Source organism: Typopeltis vanoorti, chromosome 3 (assembly GCF_054136105.1).
Source record: "Typopeltis vanoorti isolate ZY-2024b chromosome 3, IOZ_Tvanoo_1.0, whole genome shotgun sequence".
Lineage (NCBI taxonomy): Eukaryota > Metazoa > Arthropoda > Arachnida > Uropygi > Thelyphonidae > Typopeltis > Typopeltis vanoorti.
The window spans coordinates 162,273,193-162,286,463 of NC_143551.1; the positions used below are offsets into that span (position 1 = coordinate 162,273,193).

The 13,271-nt window shown below is 36.9% G+C and overlaps 1 protein-coding gene across 1 annotated transcript in view; it reads right to left on the reverse strand.

Moving 5' to 3' along the window:
- LOC150108714 (uncharacterized) overlaps positions 1-13,271 on the reverse strand; it is a 200,578-nt gene that overhangs the window by 45,565 nt on the left and 141,742 nt on the right. The window contains exon 4 of the mRNA XM_090390947.1: positions 599-745. Within this exon, the coding sequence (XP_090247073.1) occupies positions 599-745 (147 nt within the window). The remainder of the gene's footprint in view (positions 1-598; positions 746-13,271) is intronic.

Sequence of the window (13,271 nt, forward strand, 5' to 3'; positions counted from 1 at the left end):
GAAAAGAGGGGACATGATAGAAACTTTTAAGATATTAAAGGTTTTTTTTTTAAATTGATGCAAGTGAAATTTTTCAATATATGACAAATAGAGAACTAGGAGCCATCCATGGAAGTTGTGTAGGAGTATGGTTAGTAGGGGGTGTACACACCAGATTTTTTGCATAGAGAGTGGTGAGTGAATGAGTGGAATGGATTGCCAGAATTGGTTGTGAGCTCCCTCATGGTGTATGGATTCAAGAAGAGGTACAATAGGTTTGTGTGCATGATGGTTGATTTTGGTCTTCCAATGAATCTCCAGATTCCATGGAGATGCCATAAATAATAATTTCATATTATTAGTGTCATTCTTATTCTCATACAGCAAATAACATACAGTAAATCCTGGCATCAAGCAGAATTCAATTTGCTGGTTAAATAATTGAAGAGTTGGTTAGCTAAAGGTACAGTTATATGGTTGCATCAGAAGTCAGCTGACACATTAACCCACTCAAGTTATTTGAAAGTTGAATAATCCATAGTTCACTGTATTTTATTTTGTCAATAAATACTTGTGGCATTATTCATATGTACCAAAAAACTGAAAATGAATGGCTTACCTATTTCTTTACACTGTTCAGTTGATAAGTTCAAGTAACAGTCATTATTAACCTCTTCAATAATTCTGGAAATATCAAGAAAATCAGGAAATATTCCTTTTTTAAGAAAAGATGTCACCTTTTGATCAATTTCTGGATACCTTGTTCCTAAGTGAAAAAGAAAGCAATTAAAAATATTTTTATCCCACTCAGAAAAAAAAAGTCATATTTATGACAAATGTCTGGTACAAATCTTAAGAGGTATACACTACAAAATTATATTGAATGAATTTCTCATCAGCTAATTTACAATCTATTGTGCTTCTCAAAAATGATAACAAACCTCAGTACATAATGCTTAGTAAATGAAAATACATTTACTATTTTAGGCATTGGAATGGGAGAGGGAAGGTCAGCAAACATAAATCTGATGCCAAGATGGACTGAAGCAACAAAAAGTGTTTTAGAAAATGGAAATAAGGTCTCGACAATACTGGATTGACAAATAAAAGACTATTCTGGATGAAAACAGTTGATATGAAATTAATAATAATATAAACTTGATTAGGTGGTACTATCACAGTATCTTGTGATACTGTGAAGCAACAAGAATGAGGAATGTCATGAGGCAATGGGAATGCAATAACCTTGATGCCAGTAAGATGTAAAAACTGCCCAACTAATGATTCTACCCCCCCCCCCCAAAAAAAAAAAAATTTAAAGAACAGTTTACTCCCATTAGGAAAAGAAAAGACAGATATAACTTCAATATAAAGTTATCAGTATTATCCTAGATGACTGACCAAATAAAATAAAAGTGTGCAGTTTGGTTTGAAATGACAGATGATCAGTTGTACATGATACATGAGACTGAAATTACCATAGGTTCCTGTGTTAATTTTAAAATGAATAACTGAGGAAGCATGCTTCAATAAAGTTATGTTATATCTGTCAATGTTTTTTTTTTTTTTTTTTTGGGCTAAAAATGGAATATATGTAAAGAAGTCTCGATATTCAGATTTGGATCCATGAAACTTTATGCTGTGTCTAAGTTTAAAAATCAAAGAACTGAGTGATATCAAGACAATGAAAATGAAATCTGACAATTTCAAGCATCCAAAAAATTTTCTAACAGTAGTGGAAACTACATGCTCTGTTTCTGCCAAAGGAAGTTAACACCAAAAGTAAACTCAAAATCACTTTAACTCTTATTCTTTATGGAAACAAGAAATAATTGCACAATGGTTTGATTATTCTTGTTTCAAATCATTATTTTGAAGATCCCATATACAGACTATTCACCACTTGTAATGGGTGATGAACTGTAATCCCCCCCCCCTCCCCTGAGAAAGTGTCAGAATACAAACACTATAACCAGTGGAAAATTCAAATTGTAATATCACGCTCAATCTTCCAAAAGAGATAACGGAAGCGCCTTTGCTAACTCAAAGGATAGCCTTTCAGATTTGTAGCAGCATCTATATGAGATAGTGATGTTTCTTAAACTGGAGAACAGAACTATTACATCTGCTTTGAAGAACAAGAAATAATACACATGCCATCTGCATTATGGCAAATCAGGATTAACAGAGAACATTGTTTCACAGTTCTTTTCTAAAATAGAGGTAAATATATTGGTTAACTTCTAAACTATCTGGATACATCTCATTAAGGATTATACAGGGTGTCCCAAAATTCCCTGCAAGATTTAAATTTAGCGCCATTTGTGCAGTAAAGTGTTGCCAATGAGAAAAAAAAGATAGCATGACAGCTGACAGTTCAGGGTTATTAAAAATGGAGCGCTACACGAAAGAACAATGCATTTTCATTGTTGAGCAATATTTTAAAAATAATGAAGGTTTGGCAGCTACATTTCGCAATTTTCGTACAAAATATGGTCGGAATAGTGATTTAACTTCATCAACTGTGAAAAGATTAATTAAAAAATTCAAGGAAATTGGATCAATTAGTGATCTTATACACTCTGGCCGTCCTTCAACAAGTCATTCAACAGAAAACATGGAAGCAGTTCGTGAGAGTGTTGCTGAGAGTCCAGGAACATCAATTCGGCACCGTGGTCTTGAATTGGGCATTTCGAGAAGCTCTCTACAGCGTATTATCACGAAAGATTTGCATCTTTATGCTTACAAAGTTCAACTAACTCAAGAACTGAAGCCTACTGACCACAGACAGCGAAGAGAGTTTGATGAATGGATTATGGAACAACAACAAACGGATGCTTATTTTTCGAACAAAATCATCTTCAGCGATGAGGCTCATTTTTATCTTGATGGCTTCATTAATCGACAAAATTGTCGCATTTGGGGTTCAGAAAATCCACGAGTGATTGTTGAGAATCAAATGCATCCACAACTGTTTGGTGCAGATTTTGGGCTGGAGGCATCATCGGTCCATTTTTCTTCGAAAATGCAGCTGGTAAGGCAATAATAGTTAATGGTGCTCGCTATCACGACATGATAATCCAGTTTTTTGTGTCTAAATTGCAAGATATGGATGTGGACGACGTGGTTTCAACAAGACGGTACCACATGCCATACAGCCCAAGAAACAAATCAATTACTGCATGAGTCATTTCCTGGTCGTGTAATTTCCCGTTTTGGTGATCAGAATTGTCCGCCCAGATCATGTGACTTAACGCCGTTGGACTTTTTTCTTCGGAGTTTTTTGAAGTCTAAGGTTTATGCCAACAAGCCCATGCCTCGAAGGAGGAAATCAAGTGCTGTATCAACGACATTCAGCCATATTTATGCAAAACGGTCAAGGAAAATTTCGACAAAAGAGTGCGTATGTGCCAGCAAAGCCGTAGAGGCCATTTACCCGATATGCTATTCCATGCATAACCCTATACTGTATACTTTATGAATCAATAAGAAATTACAATTTTTAATTAAAAACCTGTGTTTTCTATCGAAATTATTTTTTGTGTAAATTTTGGGACAGACACCCTGTAGAATCTGCCACTTTTTATACATAGGGAACCTCCTTGAACCTGCTTTGAATATACCACATATTCCGGCGTATAAGTTTATACTTATAAGTTTAAACAATCTCACAATTATGTGTAACTGCAAAACTGACAAAAATAACTGTAAAAAACTGACTAGAATAATTACAAATACAATAGTATCGAAGTGAGTGAAACACGCATCGTGTGTACAAGGTTAGCTAGCTGTTGCTAAGGTACTTTCTGTAGTTGGTATTACAGTTCATTTCTTCCATTTTTAAAGTTCTGATTAGGGTTTTCCATATTTCTGGGAGTATTAGGCCTTGATTTCTGTTAAGGTTGACAGTAGAACTGGCGACTGTGGCTGCTTCTTTGAAAATTCTTGAATAGTAATCTTCCTCTATGTAAGGAGAACAGCTTTTGTCCCACTCGATGACATGGTTAGTTGTAGAGAAATGAGACGATAGGCCAGAAATAATCTGTCTGTTGTTTTTGACATAGCCAATGTGTTCCTTTTGCCTGATTTCGAGGCTGCTCGAACTTTGTCCGATGTAACTAGAGCCACAAGCGCATGGAATATTATAAACTCCAGCATATTTATAGAAAGGATGGTTGTCTTTTGGAGATCTTGGTTTAAATGTTACTCTTATTTTGTGTTGTTTGAGGAGGCTGGCGAGCTTGTTGGAGATGCCATTTACAAACAGAATTGCAATCGTTTTTATATATTGAATATCTTCTTTTTTCTCTTGGTGGTAGTTCAGAGAAAAGGACCTTTATTGACTAGTCTTCTTGGATAGCCGTTCAAATACAGATTGTTGGAAATAAATTTTAACTCATCTTGAAGGGTCTCGTTGTCCGTTGTGATGCGAATCGCTCTCTTCTTTAATATGTGTACAATACTGATTTTATGTGAGATGTGGTGAGAGGAGCTGAAATGTAGGTAGCGACCTGTATGAGTCGGTTTTCTGTACACCGATAGATTTATACTGCCATCAATTTGTTTTTTGATTAAGATGTCTAAAAACGGTAATTGGTTTTCTCTTTCAAGTTCCAGAGTGAATTTAATAGAACGATGGAAGGAGTTGATCTTTTTGAGATAATCATATAGGTCATCTTTGTTACTGTTTTATACAATGAAGATATCGTCCACATATCTGAACCAAATTTTAGGTTTTGGAATAATTTGGGATAGGATTTTGTTTTCTAAGTCTTCCATAAAGAGGTCAGCACATGAAAATGAGAGTGGGCTCCCCATCGCCAAGCCTGTTAATTGTTGATAGATCTTATTTTTCCAAGAAAAGTAGTTGGAGTTTAGGCAGTGAGCAAATAATGAGGTTATATCTTGTGGGAACAAGCTACTTAAGATGTCAATGACCTCCACTACAGTTAAAGTGTGGTGAAACTAGTTGGTTCAGTTTAATAAAATTGATCAACACTTGATCTGAAAACCAAATATTATTATTATAGAAATTTTTCGAGTCGACTTATATGACGAGTATATTATAAAAACTCAAATAAACTCAAAAAATTCCAATATCGACTTATAAGCCAGGTCGATTTGTACGCCGGAATATATGGTGTGTGTATATATATATATATATATTTTTTTTTAACAGTACCTATCAGTAACACCACAACATAATAATATTAACAAAGGATTTATTGAAATGGCTAATATTTCATCCAATAGTGACAATAATAATGGAGCAAAAGTTCATTGGTAAAGATTTGTCTTCTTTTAGAATGTGACAGATATCAGTTGAACTTCAAATGCATATAGAATAATAGTTGAATAAGAGTTAATTCTGGATACAAATTTTCTGAAAAAAAGATATTATACAGTGAATCCCAGTTAATTGGAAGAGTTTAAAAGGAATATGTATATAAGAAAAATACAAGTTTAGACAAGTTTTTTGAGTAGTAAATTATGAAGTCCTTCATGATATATAACATATAGCCTCTACTACTCAAATAACACTCTCATCTTCTCCTGGCAGAACCTGTTATCACAAAGAAGGCTCTGGTGACTGGGTATCGGTATAACTGAAACATTTACATGATAGTAAATGCATGTCTGGATGCTGAGATAGCAGCCCTACCACCAGAATAAGAACTCTGTGGGCTAACAACCCACAAGTCTCTGAAAATTTAAATACTGTTTTCAAGTCAGATAAATGCAGAAATCAAACAGACACCTTGGTAACTACTAAAGCTTGGAAAATTAGGACACAAACTGGCCAATGGAATATTAAAACACTACCAAACAGGAAAAATAGCACAACTAAGAAAGGAGACGGAAAACTATAAAATTGAATTATTGGGCATTAGCAAAGTAAGATGGAATGGTACTGGTAGAATACATTTTCTCAGTGGGAATGTGTTTCTTTATTCAGGGATGCCTAATATAACTGATATATATCGATATGGAGATGGAATCCTCTAGCAAAAGATTAAGTCAAGCAATGATTTGGAAGACTAAGAGTTGTTCAGTGCTATGTCCCAACTGAGAATGCATCCTCTGAAAAATAAATAAATAAATAAATAAATTTACAGTCTGCTTGATAAGACCTTGATGATGTCACATGGTAACAAGAGCATACTTCTCATGGGTGACTTCAATAGTAAAGTTGGTACAAATAATAAGGGGCTGGAGAATGTAATGGGCAAGCATGGTTTGGAAGAGAGAAATATAAATGTGAACTGTTGGTGGATCTGTGTGACAAATATAACTTAGTAATAGGTGGCACAATCTTCCAGGATAAGAGAATACATAAAATAACTCAGGTGTCACTAAATGGCAAAACAAAGAATCAAACAGATCATATTGTCATCAGACAAAGGTGAGGAAAATGTTATTAGATATCCAAAATAAAAAGTGCTGATATTGGCTTAGATCAGGGATGGGCAACCTTTTCAGCCTCGCAGGCCACATGCGACTTTTATTTTTAATAATTAGGCTGCAAGCGTTTAATTAAGAGAAAATAGTGAGTGAATAAAATACTTACGTATTTATCATTTATCCATTCATCATTAAACATTCTTCCTTCATTTTCAATTTTATGTTTCCTTGAACCTATTTTTGAAATTATTTTGAACAAATATATATCCTCTGAAAATAATAGTTGATGTTATTGAATTATATTAAAAGATGGACCAGGGAACATAACTGCAAAAGTGTGCCAAAATCTCTGTTGTCATTGGATGAAGTTGCCTTGGTTGTCCCCATTCATGATGACTCACATGGTCGACTCGCGCCAAGTTGCATGCCAATATCACAAAGTATAGGTATAAAATTATTTTATACCTATACTTCACAAGTTATAAAATGTATTATTTAAATAATTCGACATACAGACCACATACCATGTAAGTATAGTCAACCTTTTATGGGCCACCAAAAATGCACTTTTGGGCCGCATGCCGACCCCTAGCTTAGATCATCACCTAATAATAGGATCTTGCAGTTATAAATTCAAAAAAGTCATCAGGGGAAAACATTTAATAGACAGAAATTTGATATTGCTAAATTACAAATTGATGAAGTCTGCAATTGCAATGAGCTTAAAATAAAGTTAAGAGAAAATATGTATATTAATTTTGAAGGATCAGAGAAGATAAGGAATGATGATATAGAGGCTAAATGGAAAAAGGTCAAAAAAAAAAAAAAAAAAAAAAAAAAAAACCTGAATGATACCATGTTTTAGAATATGCTAAAAGAAAGAAAGAAGAATGGTTATCAATGGATGAAAGGAAAAAAATAAAGCTGAAATTATGTGCAAGAAATACTCCCCAAAAGGAAAATTAACTTAAAGACAAACACAAGATTTTTATATAAAAAAGTTAAGAGAATGAGAAGTGCTAGAAAAGATAAACGACAACGGTTCGAAGAACTAGCATCAAGGGCACAACAAGCTGCAGACAAGTATAACAGTAGAGATACACAATGTTATAAGAAGACTTTCTGGAGAAGCCATGCAAAAGAATGTCCCAGTGAAGAATCTCAATAGAAAAATTCTACTGTCAACAGAAGAACAACCGGAAAAGTGGAAACAACATTTTAGTCAAATCTTGAACAATAGCAATGATAGAATACAAACAGAAATAAAAGGAGTAGATGAATTAAAAATTGATATCAGCCCACCATCTAAATTGGTGATAAATAAAGCTATTAAAGAAATGAAAAATGGAAAAAGGACATGATGGTATCACAGCAGAGGTTCTAAAATCTGACATGACAACAATCATAGATATGCTCTACCACTATTCTAAGATATCTGGGAAAAAAGAGACATTCTCTGGGTATTTAAATGCAGGAATAATAGCGAAAATTATTGTGGAGGGGAATAAACTTATGTCATTTAGCAAAATTTTCTGCAAAACTATTATTTCAAGAATCTTGAATATTTTAGATGATGGCATGAGAAGAGAGCAGTCTGGTTTTAAGTCAAATAGATCATGTACAGACCACATTAACACTTTAAGAATAATAATCAAAGATTCAGAGGATGATAGACTTCATCTTCATCAAAGAAGATGAAGTCTATCATCTTCTGTGGATTATGAAAAAGCCTTCAATTCCACTGCTAGAGATTGCGTGTGGAATGCACTTCAAAACAAAGGAATGCCACAGAAGATGATAGACTTCATACAGGAAGGATATAATAAATTACAGTTCCAGGTACTGCATGATGGATATCTGTCACAACCCTTTCAAACTGTATATGGAGTGTGACAAGGATGTCTGCTATCTCCCTTATTATTTATATTGGTGCTAGTTCAGTTCTAGAACAGAATAGCAAAGAAATGCCCAAGGAGTATCATGGAAAATAAATAAAACCTTGGGTGATCTAGACTATGCAGACGATGTATGTCTAACTGCTCACAGACATGCTGATATCCAAAAGAAACGAACCATATTACAAGAAGAATCACTGAAAGGTGGTTTGAAAATAAATACAAACAAAACAAAAAAGAAATGAGAATCAATGTGATCAAACAAGGCATCAAGTACAATTGAAAATGGAAAAAATCGAATTTCACATTTTACATATCTTGGTAGTCCTTCATATTTAGGTCAGCACATACATAAAAATTCTCATCACCACCCAACACAAAAACTAGGTGTCATAAGCACCCTTAAACACAAAGCTCAAACTATTTGTTCAAATGAACAAGCTCTAAAACAGGAATACAACCATACATTTACAAAAAATGGATAGAGTAAAAAAACTATTCACAAGATCCTCCACAGAGATACTAGTAAAAACAAAAAAGATTTCAAGAATGCTATTACCATACCTTATGTTAGAGGCATTTCCGAAAAAATAGACAGAACACTACACAAATATAACATCAAAACTGCCTTTATACCCCCGACAAAATTAAGACACCTACTCAGTTCTTCCAAAGATCCTCTCCCACACCTAGCCCACCCAGGGGTATACAAAATACAATGGACATGTAACCTACCATACATAGGGGAAATAGGGTGAACCATCCCAATTAGGAAGGATGAACACAAACGACACATTTTTTTTTTTTTTTCCCCATGTTGGACCCATACACAGGAGGTTGGCTGGTCAACCTGTAGTACGTTAGTACCGTATATGGGTGGGGGGTTGCGAAAAGAGAAATCTGTTTACATTAGATTTGAACCCCTGTATGTTGTATTTCTTGGGAAATACGTCTGGGGGGAAAGACTGTTCCATGATACTGCAGTAGCAGGGATGAATGAGAAGAAAAAGAAATTTGTTCTGTGGGTTTTGAGGTGTACTGTGAAAGGATGTTGGGCGGCAGCTGTACGTGTTCCAATGGGCTTAGTACAGGGTGGGGAAATTATTGATGCTGTTTCAGATGAATATTTACCATGAAAATATTTATAGAATATACAGATTGTGGAGAACAGGTGTCTATGTGAAAGTGAGGGGAGTGAGTTGGTGAGGGATGGGTCATTTATTAGTCTAACTGCTCTCCTCTGTATCGAGTTCAGCATTTTGAGGGAGCTTTTGGGAGCCCCCACTCCAGATGTGAGAGCAGTATTCGAGAGCTGGGCAGATTTGTGACTTGTATAATGTTAACAGCTGTTTACAGGTGAAGTAGCATCTTGAGAGAAAGAGGAAGCCTAGTTTTTTGGAAGCTGAGGATGCAATGGTTGTGATGTGTTTATGCCAGGAGAGGCTTGATGTCAAGGTAATTCCAAGAAGAGAAATTTCATCTTGTCTGAGAATTTGAGTGTTATCGAAAACAATGCTGGTGGAAAATGGTTCTTTTTTGTGAGAAATAAGACAGAACTGGGTTTTACTAGCATTGAAGTTGACGAGGTAATCTAAGCCCCATTGGCGGATGGCTTGGAGGTCAGAATTAAGGGCAGTAGTGGTTGATGTTCTGTGGGTTGAGGTGAGTTGTGTAGAGTAGGGTTTGTCAAATGAAAGGGAGGAATGTAATGTACTGTCATCTGCAAAACTGTGTATTGGGTTTGAGTTCAACTGAAGTAGGTCATCGATATATAGAAGGAAGACGGGCGGTGAGAGAACTGAGCCCTGTGGGACCCCAGCATTTGTTGGATGGCGAGAGGATAGGGAGCCATCTACCATCACATATAGTGTGCGTCCAGACAGGAAGCTGGCAATCCATCTGCAGAAGTCCTGAGGCAGTCCAAATGATGAGAGTTTGCTTAGTAAGCCTTTGTGCCAGACTCGGTCAAAGACTTTGGAGATATCGAGTACAACTACTTGGGATTCACCAAATTTCTCCATGGCGTTTGTCCAGTGATGGGTGATGTATGAGAGTAGATCTCCTGTTGAATGGCTTTGATGGAATCCGTACTGGTGGTCGCTTAATAGCCAGGTACCTTCAAGTAGATTAGGAGTTGAGAGTTGATGATTTTCTCCATTACTTTAGATAGGACTGAAGTCAGTGAGATAGGGCAGTAGTTAGATGGTAGTGATTTGTCACCCTTTTTAGGAATGGGTTGAATATAGGCCAGTTTTTAGGTTTTGGGATATATACACCAGTGGAGTATGAGAGTGTGTACAGGTGACATAGGATTAGGAGTCAGTTCAGATGCACAGACCTTCAGGATAATTGGGGAAATGCCATCAGGGCCAGGAGACTTTTTTGTGTCTAATTTAGACAACAAGTTTGTGATGTCTTTTTGGCAAAAGGATACATGGTGCATTGTATGTTGGACAGTTGGAATGACTGGGGGGGGGGGGGACTTTTGCCATTGTCTGTTATGTGTGCATTGGAGGCAAAGTGTGATGCCAGGAGATTAGCTTTTTCTATGGGTAATGTTGCTATTGAGTCATTTGGGAATGATAGAGGTGGGAATAGTGTAGGGCAAAAGTTATGGCCAATTGCTTTGGCAAGAGACCAAAAGGCACAGCTGCTGTTTGGACAGGCTGCAAGCTTCCTGCTTTTGGCCCGCTCAAATTCTGTTTTGGAAGTATTGATAATTTTCTTGCATTTGTTTCAGGCTTCAGTATAGGCAATGAATGAGGATGGGGCTCTTGATTTGAGCCAGTTGTGGTATGCCTGATTTTTCGTTTGTACAGCCTAGGCACATTTTTTGGAGAACCAGGGTTTAGTTAGGGGGGTGGCAGGTCTGAGTAGTGTGGGGAATATATGTTTTCATGTCAGTGAGGATCACTTTGGTGATCCTCACTGGCATGAAAACATATTCATAACTCAGTGAGGATCACTATTCATAGTAGTCTCAGAGACTGTCCCATTTGGCATGTTATAATGCCAAAATACTCTTGTGTAGGCGTTGTTGCATGGGGGGAGGGGGAGAGCACTAAGTTGTGGTCAGAATTGCCCAGAACTGCATATTTGGAGGGGTCATCAGTAAGGAAGAGATCTAGGGTATTTGGAGAGTGGTTTCGGATATCTGGTATTCTGGTCGGTTTTTGAACAATTTGTGTGAGGTCATTAGTGACTACAAATGTTTCAGCATCTCTGCCTGCAGGATCTGTATAACTGGTAATTAATTTATGGAATTAACAACGCATATGAAGTATATTAATTAAAGATAACTTTAATGAATCACTTCTATATTTCGGCAATGTCACATTGCCATCTTCAGGAACATAAAGATATGGTATGTGCACTAAGGAACTAACAAAGCAAATGAGGAAGAAAGTAAGAAACTACTTTTGTTCCTAAAGTCCTAATGGTGCCCTCTTGCGGGCTAATTTGGTAGTCTTGGCAGTTGGGCTGAAGTTCTCATAATGAAAGTCTCCCAAATTTGGGGCAGTTTCATGCACCCAAATTTGTTGAGGTTAGGAACGTTTTTTAGAGCTGCTGAAGATTCTTTGAATAATCTTTCGTATTTAAACTTGCTGCGATGGATTATTTTTGTTTTCTTCCAACGAATTTTATGATGGGTATCTAAGGCATGGTCTGCCAACCCAGAGCGGCTGTACTGGTGAAACCGGATGTAGTCTTGGTGTTCTGAAATCCTGATATTTGTTGTTCTGCCTGTTTGGCCAAAGTAGGACAATTTGCAGCTGCAAGGGACCTGGTATACACCAGGTAGGTCTAGGGGAAGTGGTTGGTCTTTGGTAGAGCGGATAAGGGATGCCAACTTTTTATATGGTCTGTAACAGGAAGTAAGGTCATATTTTTTTTTTTGAGGATATTAGTTATTTTTTCAGAGGTGCCCTGGATGTAGGGGATAGTGATAGACTTGGTGTAGTCTTTATTGTGGAGGGGGGGAGAGGGGTTGTGGTTTTCAGGTTTTAGTATTTTTTGGATTTTTTTGGGGGTTATAGCCATTGGCTAAGAAAGTGTTGAGGATGTGGTTTAGTTCCATAGTCAGGGCCTTGTCATCTGAGCAGATTAATTTTGCCCTGTTATATAGTGTTTTTATCACCCCATATTGTTGTGAGGGGGGGGGGGGGATTGCTGGTGAATGTATCTGCCAGTGTGGGTGGGTTTTCTGTAAACAGAGAAAACCAAAGATCCATCAAGCTGGCGGGTGATTAAAGTGTCTAGGAAGCGGAGGGTGTTGTTTTCCTCTTTTTCTAAGGTGAACTGGATTCTGGGATGTTGATTGTTTAAGTGTGTTAGGAAGGAGTGGAGTGTGTCTGAGCCATGTGGCCAAATAGCAAACACATCATCCACATAACGAAGCCAAATAGTGGGTTTTTGTGGGGCGGAGTTTAAGGCTTTCTCTTCAAATGTCTCCATAAAGAAATTGGCCAAGGGTGGGGAAAGTGGTGAACCCATGGCTGTCCCCTCTATCTGTTTGTAGAACTTTCCTTGCCAAACAAAATAGCCTGAGTTCATTGTGAACTGAAATAGGGCTGAGATATAGGGAGGAAACTTGGCTTGGATGAGCTCAAGGGTTTCTTTGAGTGGGACATTAGTGAATAGGGAGGAGACGTCAAAACTGACCATTATGTCAGTGTGTTGGAGTGTGAGGTTTTCTATACTGGCTTTAAAGTGGGCTGAGTTTTTTATGTGTGATGGTGTGTTGCCAGTGTAGTGTGTGAGCGTTTTGGCTAAATGTTTGGCTAATTTATATGTGGGGGAATCAATGCCATCCACTATGGGACGCAATGGCACATTTCGTTTATGTATTTTTGGGAGTCCATATAATCGGGGGGATCTAGAGTTATAAGGTTTAAGTTTGTTGGTGACTTCCACAGGCCAAGAAGTGACCTTCTTAAGGAGTCTGTGGATAGTTCTAATCTGAGAGTTGGTGGGATTATATTCAATGGGGAGGTA